General features: G+C 34.3%; 1 protein-coding gene and 1 pseudogene across 1 annotated transcript; one reads left to right on the forward strand and one right to left on the reverse strand.

The window, feature by feature from the left end:
• Positions 1 to 9401: 9401 nt before the first annotated feature.
• Positions 9402 to 11251, reverse strand: LOC132547311 (uncharacterized; annotated as a pseudogene).
• A 74-nt stretch (positions 11252 to 11325) lies between these two features.
• On the forward strand, positions 11326 to 15340 carry LOC132547282 (zinc finger protein 239-like). Its single transcript, XM_060211048.1, has 2 exons — positions 11326 to 11376; positions 13427 to 15340. The coding sequence occupies exon 2, from the start codon at positions 14045 to 14047 to the stop codon at positions 15200 to 15202; it is 1158 nt and encodes a 385-aa protein (XP_060067031.1). The 5' UTR covers positions 11326 to 11376; positions 13427 to 14044; the 3' UTR covers positions 15203 to 15340.
• Positions 15341 to 16294: the final 954 nt, after the last annotated feature.

Here is a 16294-nt window from a genome sequence, read left to right on the forward strand (position 1 = left end):
ATTGCCAAGCATGAGGAAATAAGTGTCTTAGTATCCTCAATCTTTCGTGCACTATCTCTTCCTTTCACTGAATTAATATAGTGTTGCCCAGTAAAGATAAATCTCTGTGACTATTGGCTCCTTCATGTTGGTCTGTATCAAACAATCTAGAGTTCATTTATTGGTTTGATTTTCACTATGCACTGCAAACCTCCCAGCCTTTTATATGATAAATCTTTACGTTTTTCTTTTTATACTATACACATTCTTTTATATAGATATGTATTTAGAATTTTTGTACATCTCATGACACATATTCTTCATTCTTGAATATATTCAAAAGTTTAAACATTTCTTGTATTCCCTGGATTATGGAAACCGTTTTATATTATTGCGGTTTGTAACTCATAAACTTGAAATATAATGTCTTCATATCTCTGTCATTGGGTCCTGCAATTCAAGGCTAAGGCTAGGTATATTTGCTGAAACAAAAAGATGTTTTAATCAATGAAGTGCTCATTTTAACGTACCTAGTCAAGGGGTTCGAAATAAAGATAAGAGATAAATTGATACCTTGCGTGATAGTACAGTTCATGCCTTTATAATACAACATCCCCGTATATGTATGACCTGAGGTTGATAAGAGTTGTCTCCCATGAACCGGTATCTTGAATCTTCACTTTATGCAGTCGATTTAGGTAAGGACACATAGGTGGTTTAGGTATACGTGCGACCATAGGCACCCGTATCTGGAACGTAAACAACTCAAGCAAAGATCAGCTAGATCTACTGTTATACATCATACGAACAAAGTGGACTGGATTTTTTGCTCGAGTTTTTTTCATTTAGCATTTGTAACGAACCAGTATGGGCTAACGGATTCACAATTTTGTGTTTTGCATTGTAAGACACACTTACCATAAAGCAAATTTATCAATTTCGTGCTCTGATGTAGCATTATAACACGTGATAATATTCGGAATTCACGCCTGTGATTATATCTTGATTACTTGACTGGAGTCAGGCTTGCCCACAAAAACTCAATTTCTAGCCGGATTAACTTATTCATACTTCCGGTTCTCTTATCTGATATTCTTGTCTGGTATCAAGTCAAACTACTTGAAGAGCAGCAAATTCTGGCGTTATAACATGAGTCTGGTGAACATCATATGATATTTACATCTCTCAGACCGGTTGTCGGTTGGAAGTTGTCCGCATTCGTAAAGAAAAACTTCGAATAGAGCGCGTTCGAAGAGGTACCTAATACATAGGCAGAAGGAACAATTAATTAGCATTTTTCCTGAAATTATAGGTCATGTTTGAAATATATATCTATAGCAGATTTGTTATGAAAAATATATCCTTACATGTATATATGTTTATAAATATATAACAATTAAATCAAAAGTAGAGGAATAAAAAATGTGCAAATAAAAATTATCCTCTGATTTCTGACATGTGATTGCCATAGTTATCAGCTCAAAAATGCTAAATATCCCCCCCCCCCCTTCTAAAAAACAATTACTAATTCCAACATAACACTGCAACTTTATAGAAGAAATTTATTTCTGAACAACATGGTGGTATACAATCAGCAACACTGTCATGGTAACAAACTAATATTCAAGTTCGGCAAAATGAAATTGGGAACGCCTTTACAATATGACCACGTGTAAACACCATTAATATTTCATCACCTGTAAAGATAGTTTTCGGTGTGTAGACCGTGCAAATAGTAATCACCAATCCAACGTAAAATCATTTTTCTAAAAAATATGAAAGCCCACATTGTTCACTTTAACATGACAAGACCAATGTTAGCCGGCTTAACCTGAGGATCAGCGCTCCTAATTTAATGGTTTATGGCGAGACTGGACGTTTTCCTATCGAAGAGCAAACAAAATTAAGAATGGTGATTTTCTGGAAAAAAAAGACAACACAAAATGATAATAAACTGTTTACATGTATGTATACGTTAATGTTTCAGTTACCGGAAAGGGATAACGTGACTTTTAAATCAATCAGTTAGTGTAAAATAAATATTTTATGATACTGATTTAAATCATATTTGGTCCAATCAGAATGTAACAGCAGTGAATAAAAACCGCTTTAAACATTTAGAACAACAATGACGTTAAGACTATTTTATATAAAAATGGTATGATGATATTGAAAACAGTAGCCATGGTCAATTGTACTCTATTTTAAAAGTTAACTTTGAAATTGCAAAGTTTCTTTTGAAAGTTAACCATAAAACAGAAATATTATGTACATTTACCAGTAGAAACAAGTAGATGGACAGGAATTCCGCGAGAAGAGTGTTAAAAGCGATGTCAGATTTATGTTTTCGTATGGGTCAACGATTGATCATCGTTTGAAAGACTACGGCAACAGTGTTAAGAAATAAAAGATCGTACAAAGGTCGATTATAGCGAAAGCTGTGAGAAAACTAAAAACCAAGAAAGTGTGGAGGATATCACTTTTCATGGAAGTACACACTTGGCGCGACTTCAAAATGAGTTTTTTTTGTGAAGGGGGTTACGTGTTTGGAATTAATGGATATGTAGCAAGATCATAATTATTAAATTATTATATTTATTGTCAAATTCTGATGGATATAAGATATATTTATTTGTCGTTCGGTCAATATGCTGAATTAGTTGTTTTTTACTTACTTGTATAGTATCCGTACTGACTGGAAGATGGCGGAACACAGTGCGGACGTGTGAATCGGCCCCGGTGCTGTTTTCGCTGAATTTTGTTGTGTTGTAATCCTGGAACGCCCCAACAACGTTATGAAAGGCAGCAAGTTGATTTTACAACAAGACGGTGACTCGAAAACAGTCCTAGTAGTATCTATACCAGCAAAAACTTGTAATCACCAAATCTGTTTTACCTGATGTTACCAGTGTGCATGAGCTTTACACGTGTCAACGTATCGGAGGTGAACCGACTGTCGATTGTCCTATGTATATGTAGTACATACGTATCGTACCCTACATGTTATTCCATGTTGTTCCAATTATCGTCACTTGCGTCATTATATAATTCCTGTCAAAAAGAATTTATTTAAATGGGAAAGAAGGGTGATAAAGGAAAGCTGATCACTCGACCGTGACCAACACAGGTACATTTAGCCCCTGTACGTCTACGGGACACGCGTTCACGTGCGCACACACAGGACTTAGTAATACCAGTGACATTATAACGAGTGCTCAGCGGGAACTCTACGGGTCTCCCCCCTCAACTATGTCTATGCCTGTTCCTAAACCATTGTATTATCAGCAAACAACGAACCAGCCAGCTACCGCTTCTAGCCTCTTGCTACCACCCTCGCCCCAGGCATTCCCTCCAAATCTGGACTCTGTTCTACGGGACATCTACAATAAACTTTCGAGACTAGACACACTAGACACCATCGTCAGTAGGCTCGATGTTATAGAAGGGAAGTTCACATGCATGGAGAGTAACATATCCAACATCAAACAAGAACTCCGAATCCATAGCGAAAAACTGGAAGGGACCGATTTTGATCACACCATTCTAGAAGAAATAACCAGTAAGGTTGAAAGTGAGAGAGATCGGTTGTGGGAGGAATGTGACTATCAGAGGGAGAAAATCATTGAACTCCAGACGAGGTCTATGAAGGACAACTTGCTGATTGGTGGTATACCCGAGACCAATGAGGCTACGGATGATCCCGAAGCCCTATTGAAGAACTTTATCAAGACTGAGCCGGGTGTAGAAAACGACATCAACTTCCAGGTTGTCCATCGATTAAGAAGACGGTCAGACGGCAAGCCACGTTCTATGATAGCGAAATTCACTTCACGGAAAGACCGCGATATGGTCTTGAATGCTGCCCCCGTTTAGCTAGTCGGTAAGCCCCAATTCACTGTCAACGTGCAATACTCCCCTGAGGTAAATGAAAGAAGGGGAATCCTGTACCCTGTGTTCAAGGAAGTTCGTAGGCGCGGCCAAACGGCTCGTATGAAAGTCAAAAAGTTGTACATCGATGGATATCTGTACAACACACCTACTCACGACCCTCCCCGAAACGATGGCCCACGGGATCGCTTTGGTGATCATTCCAGATCCCAGGACCAACGATGGACCAGTCAGCCACCCAATAGGCACAACTATCATGGTCCACCAGCGCCCCCTAGTGGACATCAGCATGACAGCCAGTCAGTCCCATCTGATGGGCAGGGCCCACGAAACCCTCGCAACAACCGTCTGTAGGGAGACGCTACGAGAGGTCTAACCAATGACCAAGACTGTACAAAGAACTAAAATTTACTTTTTAAATGTAAGTGGTTTAAAATCAAAACTTGATTTACCAGAATTTGTTACACTGATAAAATCTAATGATATTTTGATATTTGTTGAATGTAAGACTGATGACCCTGATGTACTGAAGGTACCATCTGAATATACTTATTATGCAAAAAATCGTCTCAAATGCAAGAAGAAGTCTGGTGGTATTGTCATTATATATAAAAAGTCTGGTGGTATTGTCATTATATATAAAAAGAAGTTGAAACCTTTGTTACATTTTTATAATACAATGGGTAAAGCTGACAAAATCTGCTCTAGGTTTAGAACGCGATTTGATATTAGGGTGTACATATATTCCACCCGAGAACTCTAGATATTCTTCCCTAGATGCATTTAATGAAATTGAAAAGGAAATGATTGAATTACAAAATCCTGATTGTAATATAGCTTTAATTGGTGATTTTAATGCAAAAACCAAACACCTACGGGATTTCATAGAACCTGATGACTCCCTCATGAATATTTGATATTGACAAAAATGATGATGTTTTCAACTATATGTATGATTTTGAAAAAACTAATACAATTTGGTGTTCCTTTAATGAGAACGAGTCAATGTAAATGTAATGTGAACAACTTTGGCAAGAAGTTACTCGAATTGTGTAAACAAAATAATATGTACATTGCAAACGGTAGACTTGGAAGAGACAAATCAATAGGAAAAACTATTTGCAATGACACAAGTGTGATCGATTACTTGCTATTGTCATCTAGTATTTTTAAACATGTATCATTTTTTGATATTGTCGATTTTAATCCTTTATTCTCTGATGTACACTGTAGACTTGAATTTTGTTTCAAAAGTAATGAGAACGTGCAAACTTTAATTGTGGACGGTAATATCAGCATTTCTAATTGCAACGATTATGTTAAATGGAGAGCGGACCAAGAAGAATCTTTCTATAATTATATACATGAAGATACAAGTGGGAAAATTAAACTTCTTGATGAAATGTTAGAATCAATAGCAGTTAAAGAGATTAATTGCATTACAGATAATGATATAAATGATGTTGTAAATAATGTAAGCGAAATTTTTAAAACAACAGCTAGAAATGTATTTGGTATAAAAAAAGTAACAAAATCATTTAAACCTAATACCAACAAACCCTGGTTTACAAAAGATTGTAATAAAAAGAGGAAAGAATTCCATACAGCAAAGCGCAAATATGATAATTGTAAGACCATACCAAATAAAATAGCGCTCAAACATGCGAGTAAATCATACAGAAACTCGTAGAATAAACAATTCTTGAATTATCACGATAAGAAACAAAACGAACTTAGGAGAACTGCGAAGTCTGATCCGAAATCATTCTGGAAAATATTGAATGAAATAGATGGAACTTCTAAAGATCAAAATACTGATAGTAAACCTGACGATTTGTATGAGTATTTCAAAAACCTTAATAAGGGAGATAACTCCGACGAAAGTTTTGATTTCGATGCCGTAAATGACGGCATGTTTGATGAGGTTCTAAACGGTGAAATTACTATAGATGAAATTATACAGTCCGTTAAAAGTCTGGATAATAACAAGGCGAGTGCGGCCGATGGAATGGTCAATGAATATATGAAAAGCACACTTGAATTATTTGTACATGTATATCATAAGTTGTTTAATATTATTTTAAATACCGCACGTATCCCGGATTCTTGGAAAGTTGGCGTTATAAAACCTTTATATAAAAATAAAGGCGACCCGAAAAACCTTGACAACTATAGAGCGATAAGTCTTGTATCATGCCTAGGAAAAGTTTTCACGGCTATATTGAATAATCGTTTGAATAAGCTATCTGATGAAATTAACCTTATTAGTGGTGCGCAAGCTGGCTTCAGAAGGAAACATTCTACCGATGATAACATTTTCATTTTACATTCTCTAATACCTATTTATTTTTCACTGGGGAAAAATTGTATTGTTCGTTCGTAGATTTAAAAAAAAAAGCTTTCGACTCGGTCTGAAGTATCGGATTATGGAAAAAAAGTCCAGAAAAGTACCGGGAAAATTTTGAAAGTCATAATAAATTTGTATATGATAACACTAAATCATGTGTCAAACAAGGAAACAATATGTCAGGTCTGTTCAATTGTAATGTCTGGGTAAAACAAGGGGAAAATTTATCCCCATTTTTATTTGCAATTTATCTAAATGATTTAGAAGATTTTTTTCTAGAAAATGATATCAGATGTCTCCAATCAATTAAAAACTTGGGTAATGACATAGGTATATATATTAGATTGTTTCTTATTTTGTACACAGATGATACTGTTATAATTTCTGAATCAGCAGATGGATTACAATCTGCACTTAACACGTTTCAAAATTATTGTAATGAATGGAAACTCACTGTCAACACTCAAAAAACTAAAATTGTTATATTCTCTAAAAGAAAATATGATACAGGAGGTCAGTTTTTACTCTGTAATGAAGAACTTGAAATCTTGGAATCTTTCTCATATTTAGGTGTTTTATTCAACTATAATGGCTCTTTTGTCAAAGCAAAGGATAAACTTGCACAACAAGCGAAAAAAACTTTATTTGCTGTGTATAGAAAGATTAGAAACATTTCTTTACCAGTTGATCTACATTGAAGATTTTTGATTCCCTTGTACAACCTATACTCCTATATTCAGTAGAAATATGGGGATTTGAAAATACAAATATTATTGAGAAAATTCACTTGCAATTTTGTAAACGTATTTTGAATTTGAGATGCAGTACAGCGAATTATATGGTTTACTGTGAATTAGGTCGATACCCATTAAGTATCGAAATTAAATGTAGAATGGTTATGTTTTGGTATAGTTTGATATCTAGTAATAAGTTATCTAGTAACATTTATAAATTATTGTATTATCTACATGAAAATGGAAACAAGAGTTTCAAATGGATTACTTACGTGAAAAATATATTTTCCAAAACTGGTTTAAACTTTGTATGGAATCTACAGGAAATGTGCACAATAAGTAAAGCTACTTTAAAATCTATATTAAAACAACGACTAAGGGCCAGTTTATTCAGAAATGGTTTAACGATATAGATGTGTCATCTAGAGGACAGATATACTCAATTTTTAAGTCTAAGTTTCAAATAGAAGATTATCTGATGAAATTAAATGAAAGAGACAGGAAGTATATTTTAAAATTACGTACATCAAATTTGCATTTACCCATAGAAACAGGGCGATGGAACGGTACACCTTGTCAGGATAGAATGTGTAATTTGTGCTCTAGAGATATTGGCGATGAGTATCATTATTTATTTATTTGTGAACATGTATTGGTATGTCAAATCCGACATTTATATATTCCAAAATATTACTGTATATATCCTAGTCGTACGAAAATGGAAGGTCTTTTTTCTCCGTGTAACGTTTGCTAATTCATATTCATAGATTTCTAGAAAAACTTGAAAAACTTCTGAAAATATGAAAATTCAACGTTTATATGTATACATGTATCAAAACTGTTATTATTGTGTTCCGCCATGTTTAATATTTGTTGTTTATATGTGACCTCTTGTAACACACTCTGTGTGTCTGAGCGTACAATAAAATCTGAAATCTGTAAATCTCGCGTTACGTTTTGCCTGTCGATGTACACTTGTATACGTATACCGGGTATAGCGCGTGTGTGCTGTACGTGAGTCGTGGTCAACTACAAACTGGACATGTGACACTTGACAGACTTTGACGAAGTTGTTAGATTGGTTGAAAGTTTCTGTCTTGTGGGTTTCTTTTATTGTCCTTAGTATTTCGGTACGTTTGAGTTTTATCTCTCCAAGTGAACGGTTGGATTCTTTTGTCAGGAAGACTGTCTCTGTATTCTTCAGTGTAAGTTTAATACATTTTTTTTTATATTTCCAGTTGTTTCCCTAGTTTACCTCTCTGGTCGAATGAGTAATTGTGTAAGTGAAATATTAGTAAATTATCTAAAAATGTAATTGATCAGTATATTGTCATCAGTGTTTCATGTAGCGTATACGTGCACGGTAATGTTTCTTGTGATATTTCTTAAAACGGTACGTTCTGTGATTAGGTTGTATTTGAATATTGTAAGTAAGAATATGTAATGTATTCATTGTAGCATTTGTACCTGCTATTGTGATGTCAACTCCTTGACTAAATTATGTAATATCATCTGTGCTGTTATATATTATAGTTAAATATTTGTGTAGAGTGATACTATTTTCATTTCTTTGTTAACGTTGTGATTTGTTGGAGTTTGAATTGTCAATAGATGTCATATGGTGGGAGAGTCGGGTTTTATTTCTTTCTATATGTTTCAGAATGTTTCTCTCTCTTGTAATAAAACATCGAACCCAGCTGCTCTGATCATACCGCTACAGATATTTTACTATATTTACAATGTGGAAGTTAAGTTAAACACAATTGTTACAGGTTGTCTATACCATGCTCAAATAAAGACATGAAATCTGTTCAGAGTTCTGACCATAGTTTACTGTCGAACCGAAAGAGCATGAACTCCGTACAAAAATAAAACAATATAACTACAGTATACATAAGCACCAGGCAAATATAACTAAAAACATATTAGTATGGAACATCACTATCATTTCAATAAAATATGATACGCTAATATAATAATTGATTACTAGCGAGTAACTCTATACAGTATAACGATATCTACACGAACTATGTCCAGGTAAATACGGACATAAAGTATATAGAATAGATACAGTACAAGTATAAACAGTATCTGTAGTTATGTGAAATACATCTTATATAGATGAACCGGCTAAATTACCTGTGTGTGACGTAAAGTACGTCTACATTCTGATATTGACACACACACACACACACACACTCTCTCTCTTACACACACACACACACACACACACACACTCACCATATATATATATATATATATATATATAAAACATACAGAGAGAGAGAGAGAGAGAGAGAGAGAGAGAGAGAGAGAGAGAGAGAGAGAGAGAGAGAGAGAGAGAGGATGGCATAATAATTAAAATACTAAAAACAAAACAAACAAATTATTTTCAAAATACTGTATATAGTTTATCGGCACTTCATTAGTGGGTCAGTATATTTTTCTTGAAATCACAAATTACAAACTTTCTCCCATTTTTTCCATTTCTTTTTGAAATTTTCCATGGCAATTTCACCTTGACTATTAGCAGTGTATTTTTGTGAATTATAATGGTATTTTATTGTGATAATAAGACTATTAATGTTCAGAGAGTTGTGAAGGCATCGCATCTTGTATATATATTGTTTGATTAGAAGAAGTGTTTCATTGTCAACTTTGTGTATATTGAGATTTGGTGATGTCAGTCCAAAAATGAAAGATTGTTTATTGAAATCAAATGGAATGAATAGAGCTTCTAGTAAAATTTTAAAGCTATCAAGTATTTTTTTAACTTCTTTACACTCCCACAAAGTATGTATTATTGTTTCAGTTTCTGCATTACATAAAGTACACAACGGAGAAATAACAAGATGTTATTTGAAAAGAAAGAATTTCTTGTTAAGATATGGTGGTCAACTCTGTACTGAAACCATTGTAGCTTTGTGCTTCTAGTAACAGAGAAAGGAATTTTGTATATTTGATCCCAAGTTAAATCATTCAGATCAAAAACTTTGTTCCATTTCCTTTTCCCTGTTGGTATAGTGTTGTTTTTTTTATCAAAATGTTGTAAAAATCTTTGGAGCCTTTTCTTTTCATCATAAATATTTCTAAATTTGTTGGTATAAAAGGATATGGGGGTTTTGAGTTTGGGATTTCATTGGAAGATAGAAACTTTTTCACAGCTCATAAAATGCTGTGGTAATGAAGGAAGTTTGTTGTCACATCATATGTGTGAAGAATTTCCTGATAACTGTAAAAACTCCCTAATTCATGATTTTTTATCAAGTCATTTATGACAATAATATTTTTTTCAAAAAGATTTTTAGAGAAAACTGATTTCTTACCAACAGTTATATTTCTGTTGTACCAAATAGGTGTTTTTAAAATAGAATCTCCTTTTGGGGTATTTTTTTTCATTAATCAATGTTAATTTGTTCCAGGCTTTAAAAACATCAATCCAAAACTTACTTTTAATTTTTTGCTGTACAAAGTCAACACTACAGTTTGCTAATAGGTCTATATTAACAGTATTTTTCAGAATTACTTGCCATTTAGCTGTGGTCTGAAAAAGCCTTCAAATCCAACCTAGTTTTAAAGAAGTCTGCAAAGTTACAAATGAAATATATAACTTATGAGTACAAATGAATAGACTGTAATTCTAATGAAAATATCAGAATGTAGATTTAAATAAATGACATTCAAGAAGATCCAAATAGATTAATTTGAAATAACGCAACATCGTAAAGATATGAAAATACAGGTAAGTATAATCGTAATGTTTACAATACCTAGATCATAGTGCCCATACTAATGATCAAATACAATAACATTAGGTGGGAGTGTAAAGGATATTAGAATAACAAAACTTACTTTACTGACTTGCAGGTATTTCACGATTACTATTACCAAAGCGTCCGATCCATCCGTCGGTCAGTCAAACAATGACCGGAACTTACAAAAACCGTGAAATCAAAAGAACCAATAAAATAAGGCATAAGACTGTGACGTACGACAAAATTAAGCTGACCAATGACCACACGACACTATTTAAAAAGGCAATAACGAGACTAACCACTTAAGTCTACACGTGACGAATGAACAAGATACAGTATAGACGTAAACTAATGAATAAGATTTATTAGTTACGGAGACAATACAATTCACATTATATTAAAAGTCGGTCCTGCCACACAATCTTTGTTTTATGCGTGCCATTGCAATAAGATAATTAGAACTCTGAGACCTGTCCAGCATTTGTTTTGATAGAAAATGCAGCTCTTCGAACGCGCCCTATACAAACTATTTCCACACGAATGCGCATAATTGTATCAACATCCGGTACGAGAGAAAGCGAACAAAAGGAAGAAGATATGCGATAATCCGGAGATAAACGCGTGTATGAAGGCTAAATCAGGGTACGAATGTGATCAGATGATTTGCATCACGGTAAGTTTGCCATACGTTGTGTTATATGATACATTAAATCCGTTATTGAGGCCTAGCTACTACATGAACTTTTTAGGAGATGGACAAACCGTGTATATCCGTCTTTATAAAGCTACAGCAAATATGTTAAAATGATCAAGCCGGCTATATCTTAGCATCGTCCCATTTGGGAAAGTTAAAACATACATCGAAAATGCTAAAATGTGTCCCTCGTAAGTTCCATATGAATTTATAAATGTTTTAGAGGAAATAACTCTTATATAAATCATAGACCGGACTAGAGCTCTACCGTAGTATTTTGGTGTCATCATTTATTAATAATTATTATCATTATTAATGTCATTCATGTACAACGTGCACCATGAGTGTTTTAAATTATATTTTTAAGAAAATTGTTTATAGAAAGTATAGTTTAGTCTGACAATTGCGGGTCCGAGTGATATATAGAGCGACGATAATTCATTGTATAGTGGGGCATTATATAGTACGATACACTTATATATTTCTTTAGTACTATTTTGATTTACGTTATGAAAGGGTTTCTTTGGGAAAATCAACAAGGAAAAGGGGGTTAGGGACATCTTTAGGGGGACACATACAGAAATAAAGATTTTTTAGTGGGACGATGGTCGGAGTAGAGCGACGACCATTCGTGGTATAATTCACAGAACATAATTATGATAATTGGCGCTATATTTGATTCTATAACCCCTGCAAGTAATGGTATGTTACATGTCCATTAACAAATCGAATATCATGTACTATTAAAACCACTGTCCCACTAAAAATCTCTATGTGAGATTGTCGTTGTGTGATAAGTCTACAGATCAATTTAACATTTGTTCAGTCAAATAACTTATCAACAATGTAAGTATGAAAAAATGTCTATTCTATGAAGAGAAACTGAGTTTTATTTCGTCAACCATATTCGCAATATAGAATGAAGCAATAAATACTACTCCGACCATTGTCCCACTAAAACAAATTTTTGCCTTCCCCCCTCCGCTTTCCCTCAAAAATATGTTCCTAGCCTCAATTTCCTTGTCGATACCCCCAAAAGTAAGACCTTTCAAATTGTAGAATGAGAAAAGAAAGTAAAGAAATATTGAACTGTATCGTAGTATAGAATGAAGCGTATAAAAAGCAATGATTGTCGCTCTGTATACTACTCCGACCATTGTCCAACTAAAAAAATCACTATAAGATTGTCATACTGTGAAAAGTCTTTTGCATAGTACCATTTATGGACTGATCCTTGAAAAAACATAGCCAAAAGGCGGCCATCTTGGATTTTTACAATAATAGTTATCACAATTTTCATATGTAGATTTCCTTTGGTTCTTAGTTGTGTGTCACTATCGGCTGCATTACCAGAAATAAATAGGTCGGTTTTTGACGAGTAATTGCTGCAATACATAAATAAAAAATATTCAGTTCTAGAATTAGTTTATTGAAAAATAGTATACGAATAATAATAACAATGTGTTGTCAATAACTAAGATAGACCGTAGGACCCATGAAATAGACCGTGCGACCCCATGAAGTAGACCGTGCGACCCCATGAAAATACGACTGATGTCACCTGTGCTATAGACTCTTGTGTAGCATTCATTGACATTTAATTAAAACTTACCGATGGAATGCATCAGCTGGTAACATTGTTGGTCCAATTCGATTTTTTATCTCTGTATCAGCGCACGGTTATAGTTATTTTTGAGGATAGGACTGAAGTTTTTCCGATCTTACTAAATTAAGTACAGCTTCCCAAAAGTTGGTAAATGTGTACGCTGTGTGCCAAAATTGCATCTGAAGCCTGAGAAACCCTATGTTTTTAGTGCATATTGCTCAAATTAACAACTTTGATGGTATGTAAATATCAACATCTGACACATATCTGTTAATATGATTTGGATATAACTCTTTGAAATTACCCATCCAAATTATTTGTCACTTTTTGGTTGAATCAGGCGTTTACACGCATACCCTTTTCACATCTTTAACGAAGTTCAGAGTGTTTCAATAATAACATCATGTATTTCTTTTGTTTCAGCACATACGTATATACGTCTGGCATCGACGTTAAGGAGCAAATACTCGACGACAGAGATAAGGAGACGTGCCCCATTATATTTACAATATCTGAATTATTGTTCCAGGAACGTGAAATCTATAGCTTGAATCTTATAAATTAGAGTATCAAAACCTTTGCCGTAATCCCCATTATTCGGGAACATAGGAAACATTGTGAGCATCTGAATGCACATCATGCAAGAATTGACAATAAGAAATCAAAGACGCCAGCAGTACAAATAATAATTCAAAAATATATAAGCCTTATACAATAGGATATTTTTGTTGTAGAAATAAGTAAAATTGATGACAAATAATCGGGATTGACCAAAACATAATCGTGTTCCATGACGGGTTCGGTGAATAGACAGCCTGGGGCTGGGGCAATGATGAAACAAGTCAAGATTCATCGTATAACAGGGGTAGCACTGAAGTTACACAGCATCAGGACACACAAACAAATAAGAATTCGTATGATACTCAACCAAACGTAGGAGTGAACAGTCACAGAGACATATCTTTATCAGATAAAATTACGTCGACTGATTTAGGAAACGGAAGGACAAGGATTGAGTATACCGATGACGTTAATCCTAGTATGCTTGTTAATATGTCAAGACATGACTTACAAATTTCAACAATGAAAAACAATCCGATTGAAGATTTCCAGGAAAGAACAGATCTGATCAATAAACTACCAGACATTTTAGAAGCAAATACTAATGAATTACAGCAGTGTCCAAGTGATTTACATAGTGTCACAGGGAAGGTATGTCAACGACTTGAAACGTTGACCAGTGAAAGTCCAATCAAATGCAAAATTTGTGGAAAAGTTTTTACCAAGAAGAAGAGTTTAGAAACACACCTTAGGACACACACAGAAGAAACTCCCTTCAATTGTGATATATGTGGAAAAGGATTTAAGTTTTCTGCAGCTTTAAAGAGACATCTACGAGTTCACACAGGTGAAAAACCTCACGGATGTGATGTATGTGGGAAGAAATTTGGTAGCAAAGGACATCTAAAGGAACATTTGATAACCCATACGGGAATAAAACCTCATAAGTGTGAAGTGTGTGGCAAGGAATTCGGCCAAACAGGAGACTTAAAGAAACACGCCAAGATTCACACAGGGGAAAGACCATATGTATGTGAAATATGTGGAAGGGGTTTCGGTCGATCTGGGCATCTGAAAACACATCGCATTATACATACTGGAGAAAAACCATATACATGTGATTTTTGTGGAAAAAACTTCAGTCGAGCAAGTCATTTAAAAGGACATTTGACGATTCACACGGGTGAAAAACCATTTGTATGTAAAATTTGTGGGAAGGATTTCAACCAGTCTGAAAATCTTAATCAACACTTAAAGATACACACAGGCGAAAAACCCTTCAAGTGTGATGTTTGTGGAAAGGAAGTGAGTCAGAAAAATACACTGATTGCTCACCTTCGCATACATACAGGAGAAAAACCTTTCAAGTGTGATATTTGTGAAAAAGAATTCGCTTGGCAGGACAATTTGAAACGACACCTGATGGTACATGCTGAGGTGAAAACATTTAAGTGTGAAACATGTGGAAAAGGTTTCAACAGAAAGGAACATCTGAAACGACATATTGTTTGGAGACATCAGGGAAAGAAGATGTTTAAATGTGGTATCTGTCAGCAAGAGTTTACAGAAAGTGGAAACTTAAAACGACATCACATCAGAAAGCATTCTGCTAAGACACATAATGACATTGGACATTAGGAGCTATTGATGCAACCATTAAGATACCTCATAGATAATTTCACTTAATTCATAATAATGTATTATAATTTTCTGAATTGACCCTAAGAATTTATAACTCACGTTGAAGGCAGTAATATTTACGTAATGTTATCAACCCCTGGCATGAATGTTATAACATAATTACAAAATTCCACATATACATACAAGTAGGTAGATATGCATTTACTGATTTAGCTATCACTGCATGAGTCTGTTGTTAAGAATTTGCGTATAATATAATTTGAAAGTATTGATATTGGTCAATACAAATGAATTATTCATAACCCTTTAACAATTTTTTAAACTTGATAGGTATTTATGTAAGTGAAAGTTAAAAGAGAAGAGAAACATTGAATCGAAATACTAAGCATACATTCAACTTACTTTGCCAGGAACACAAAATTGATACATGTACATTAGAAGATCAGTGTTAAGGGTGGACTCCGCTGATGTTTAACAGGAAGTAGGACATAATTAAATGTAAAAAAATTCCAACGTAATATCCTGGCCTCTCGTTTTTAGGATTTTAGGATACGTTATCTATGGTTGTACTTACAAGTTGAAAACGGATGTTTTAAACGGCGTCTTAAAGAAATTTCGTTTGTATATTTTTGGCAAATACTGTTAGCAATGATTCTGGTAAATGTGTTCAATTTCCGTTTAGTACCTTATCGATTCTGTCAGGACCTAGCCATTAATACTTCAACGACGGAAGTTAATGATGGTCAGTTCACGATCATCAATTGCGTCTCTACCACCACTTAGTCTGAACTCCCCCCACCACCACCACACACAGAGTAAAACTCACGAAAAAAATATGCATGGCCTACACTTCATGTGGTTGTGTCCACATTTATTAGGTACAGTGTAATCCCCATTTAAGTGATTCAAGTTTTGTAACATTTGATATGATTATTTTCGTATGATTTACACTATACAGATAAAAACTACTAACAATGAAGTAGTTGTACACTGTATTTCATTAAGGTATATAGAGGGCACCTCTACAAATCAGCGAAAAACACACCATATGTGAGGTATTTGTCTTCATATGAACGATATCCACATAAA

This window comes from Ylistrum balloti, unplaced genomic scaffold (genome assembly GCF_031769215.1).
Source record: "Ylistrum balloti isolate Yb309-2 unplaced genomic scaffold, AGI_CSIRO_Ybal_v1 Utg369946, whole genome shotgun sequence".
NCBI lineage: Eukaryota > Metazoa > Mollusca > Bivalvia > Pectinida > Pectinidae > Ylistrum > Ylistrum balloti.

Excerpts from the sequence above, each read along its gene's own strand:
- LOC132547282 (XM_060211048.1), top strand. The coding sequence starts at position 14,045 with ATGCTTGTTAATATGTCAAGACATGACTTACAAATTTCAACAATGAAA.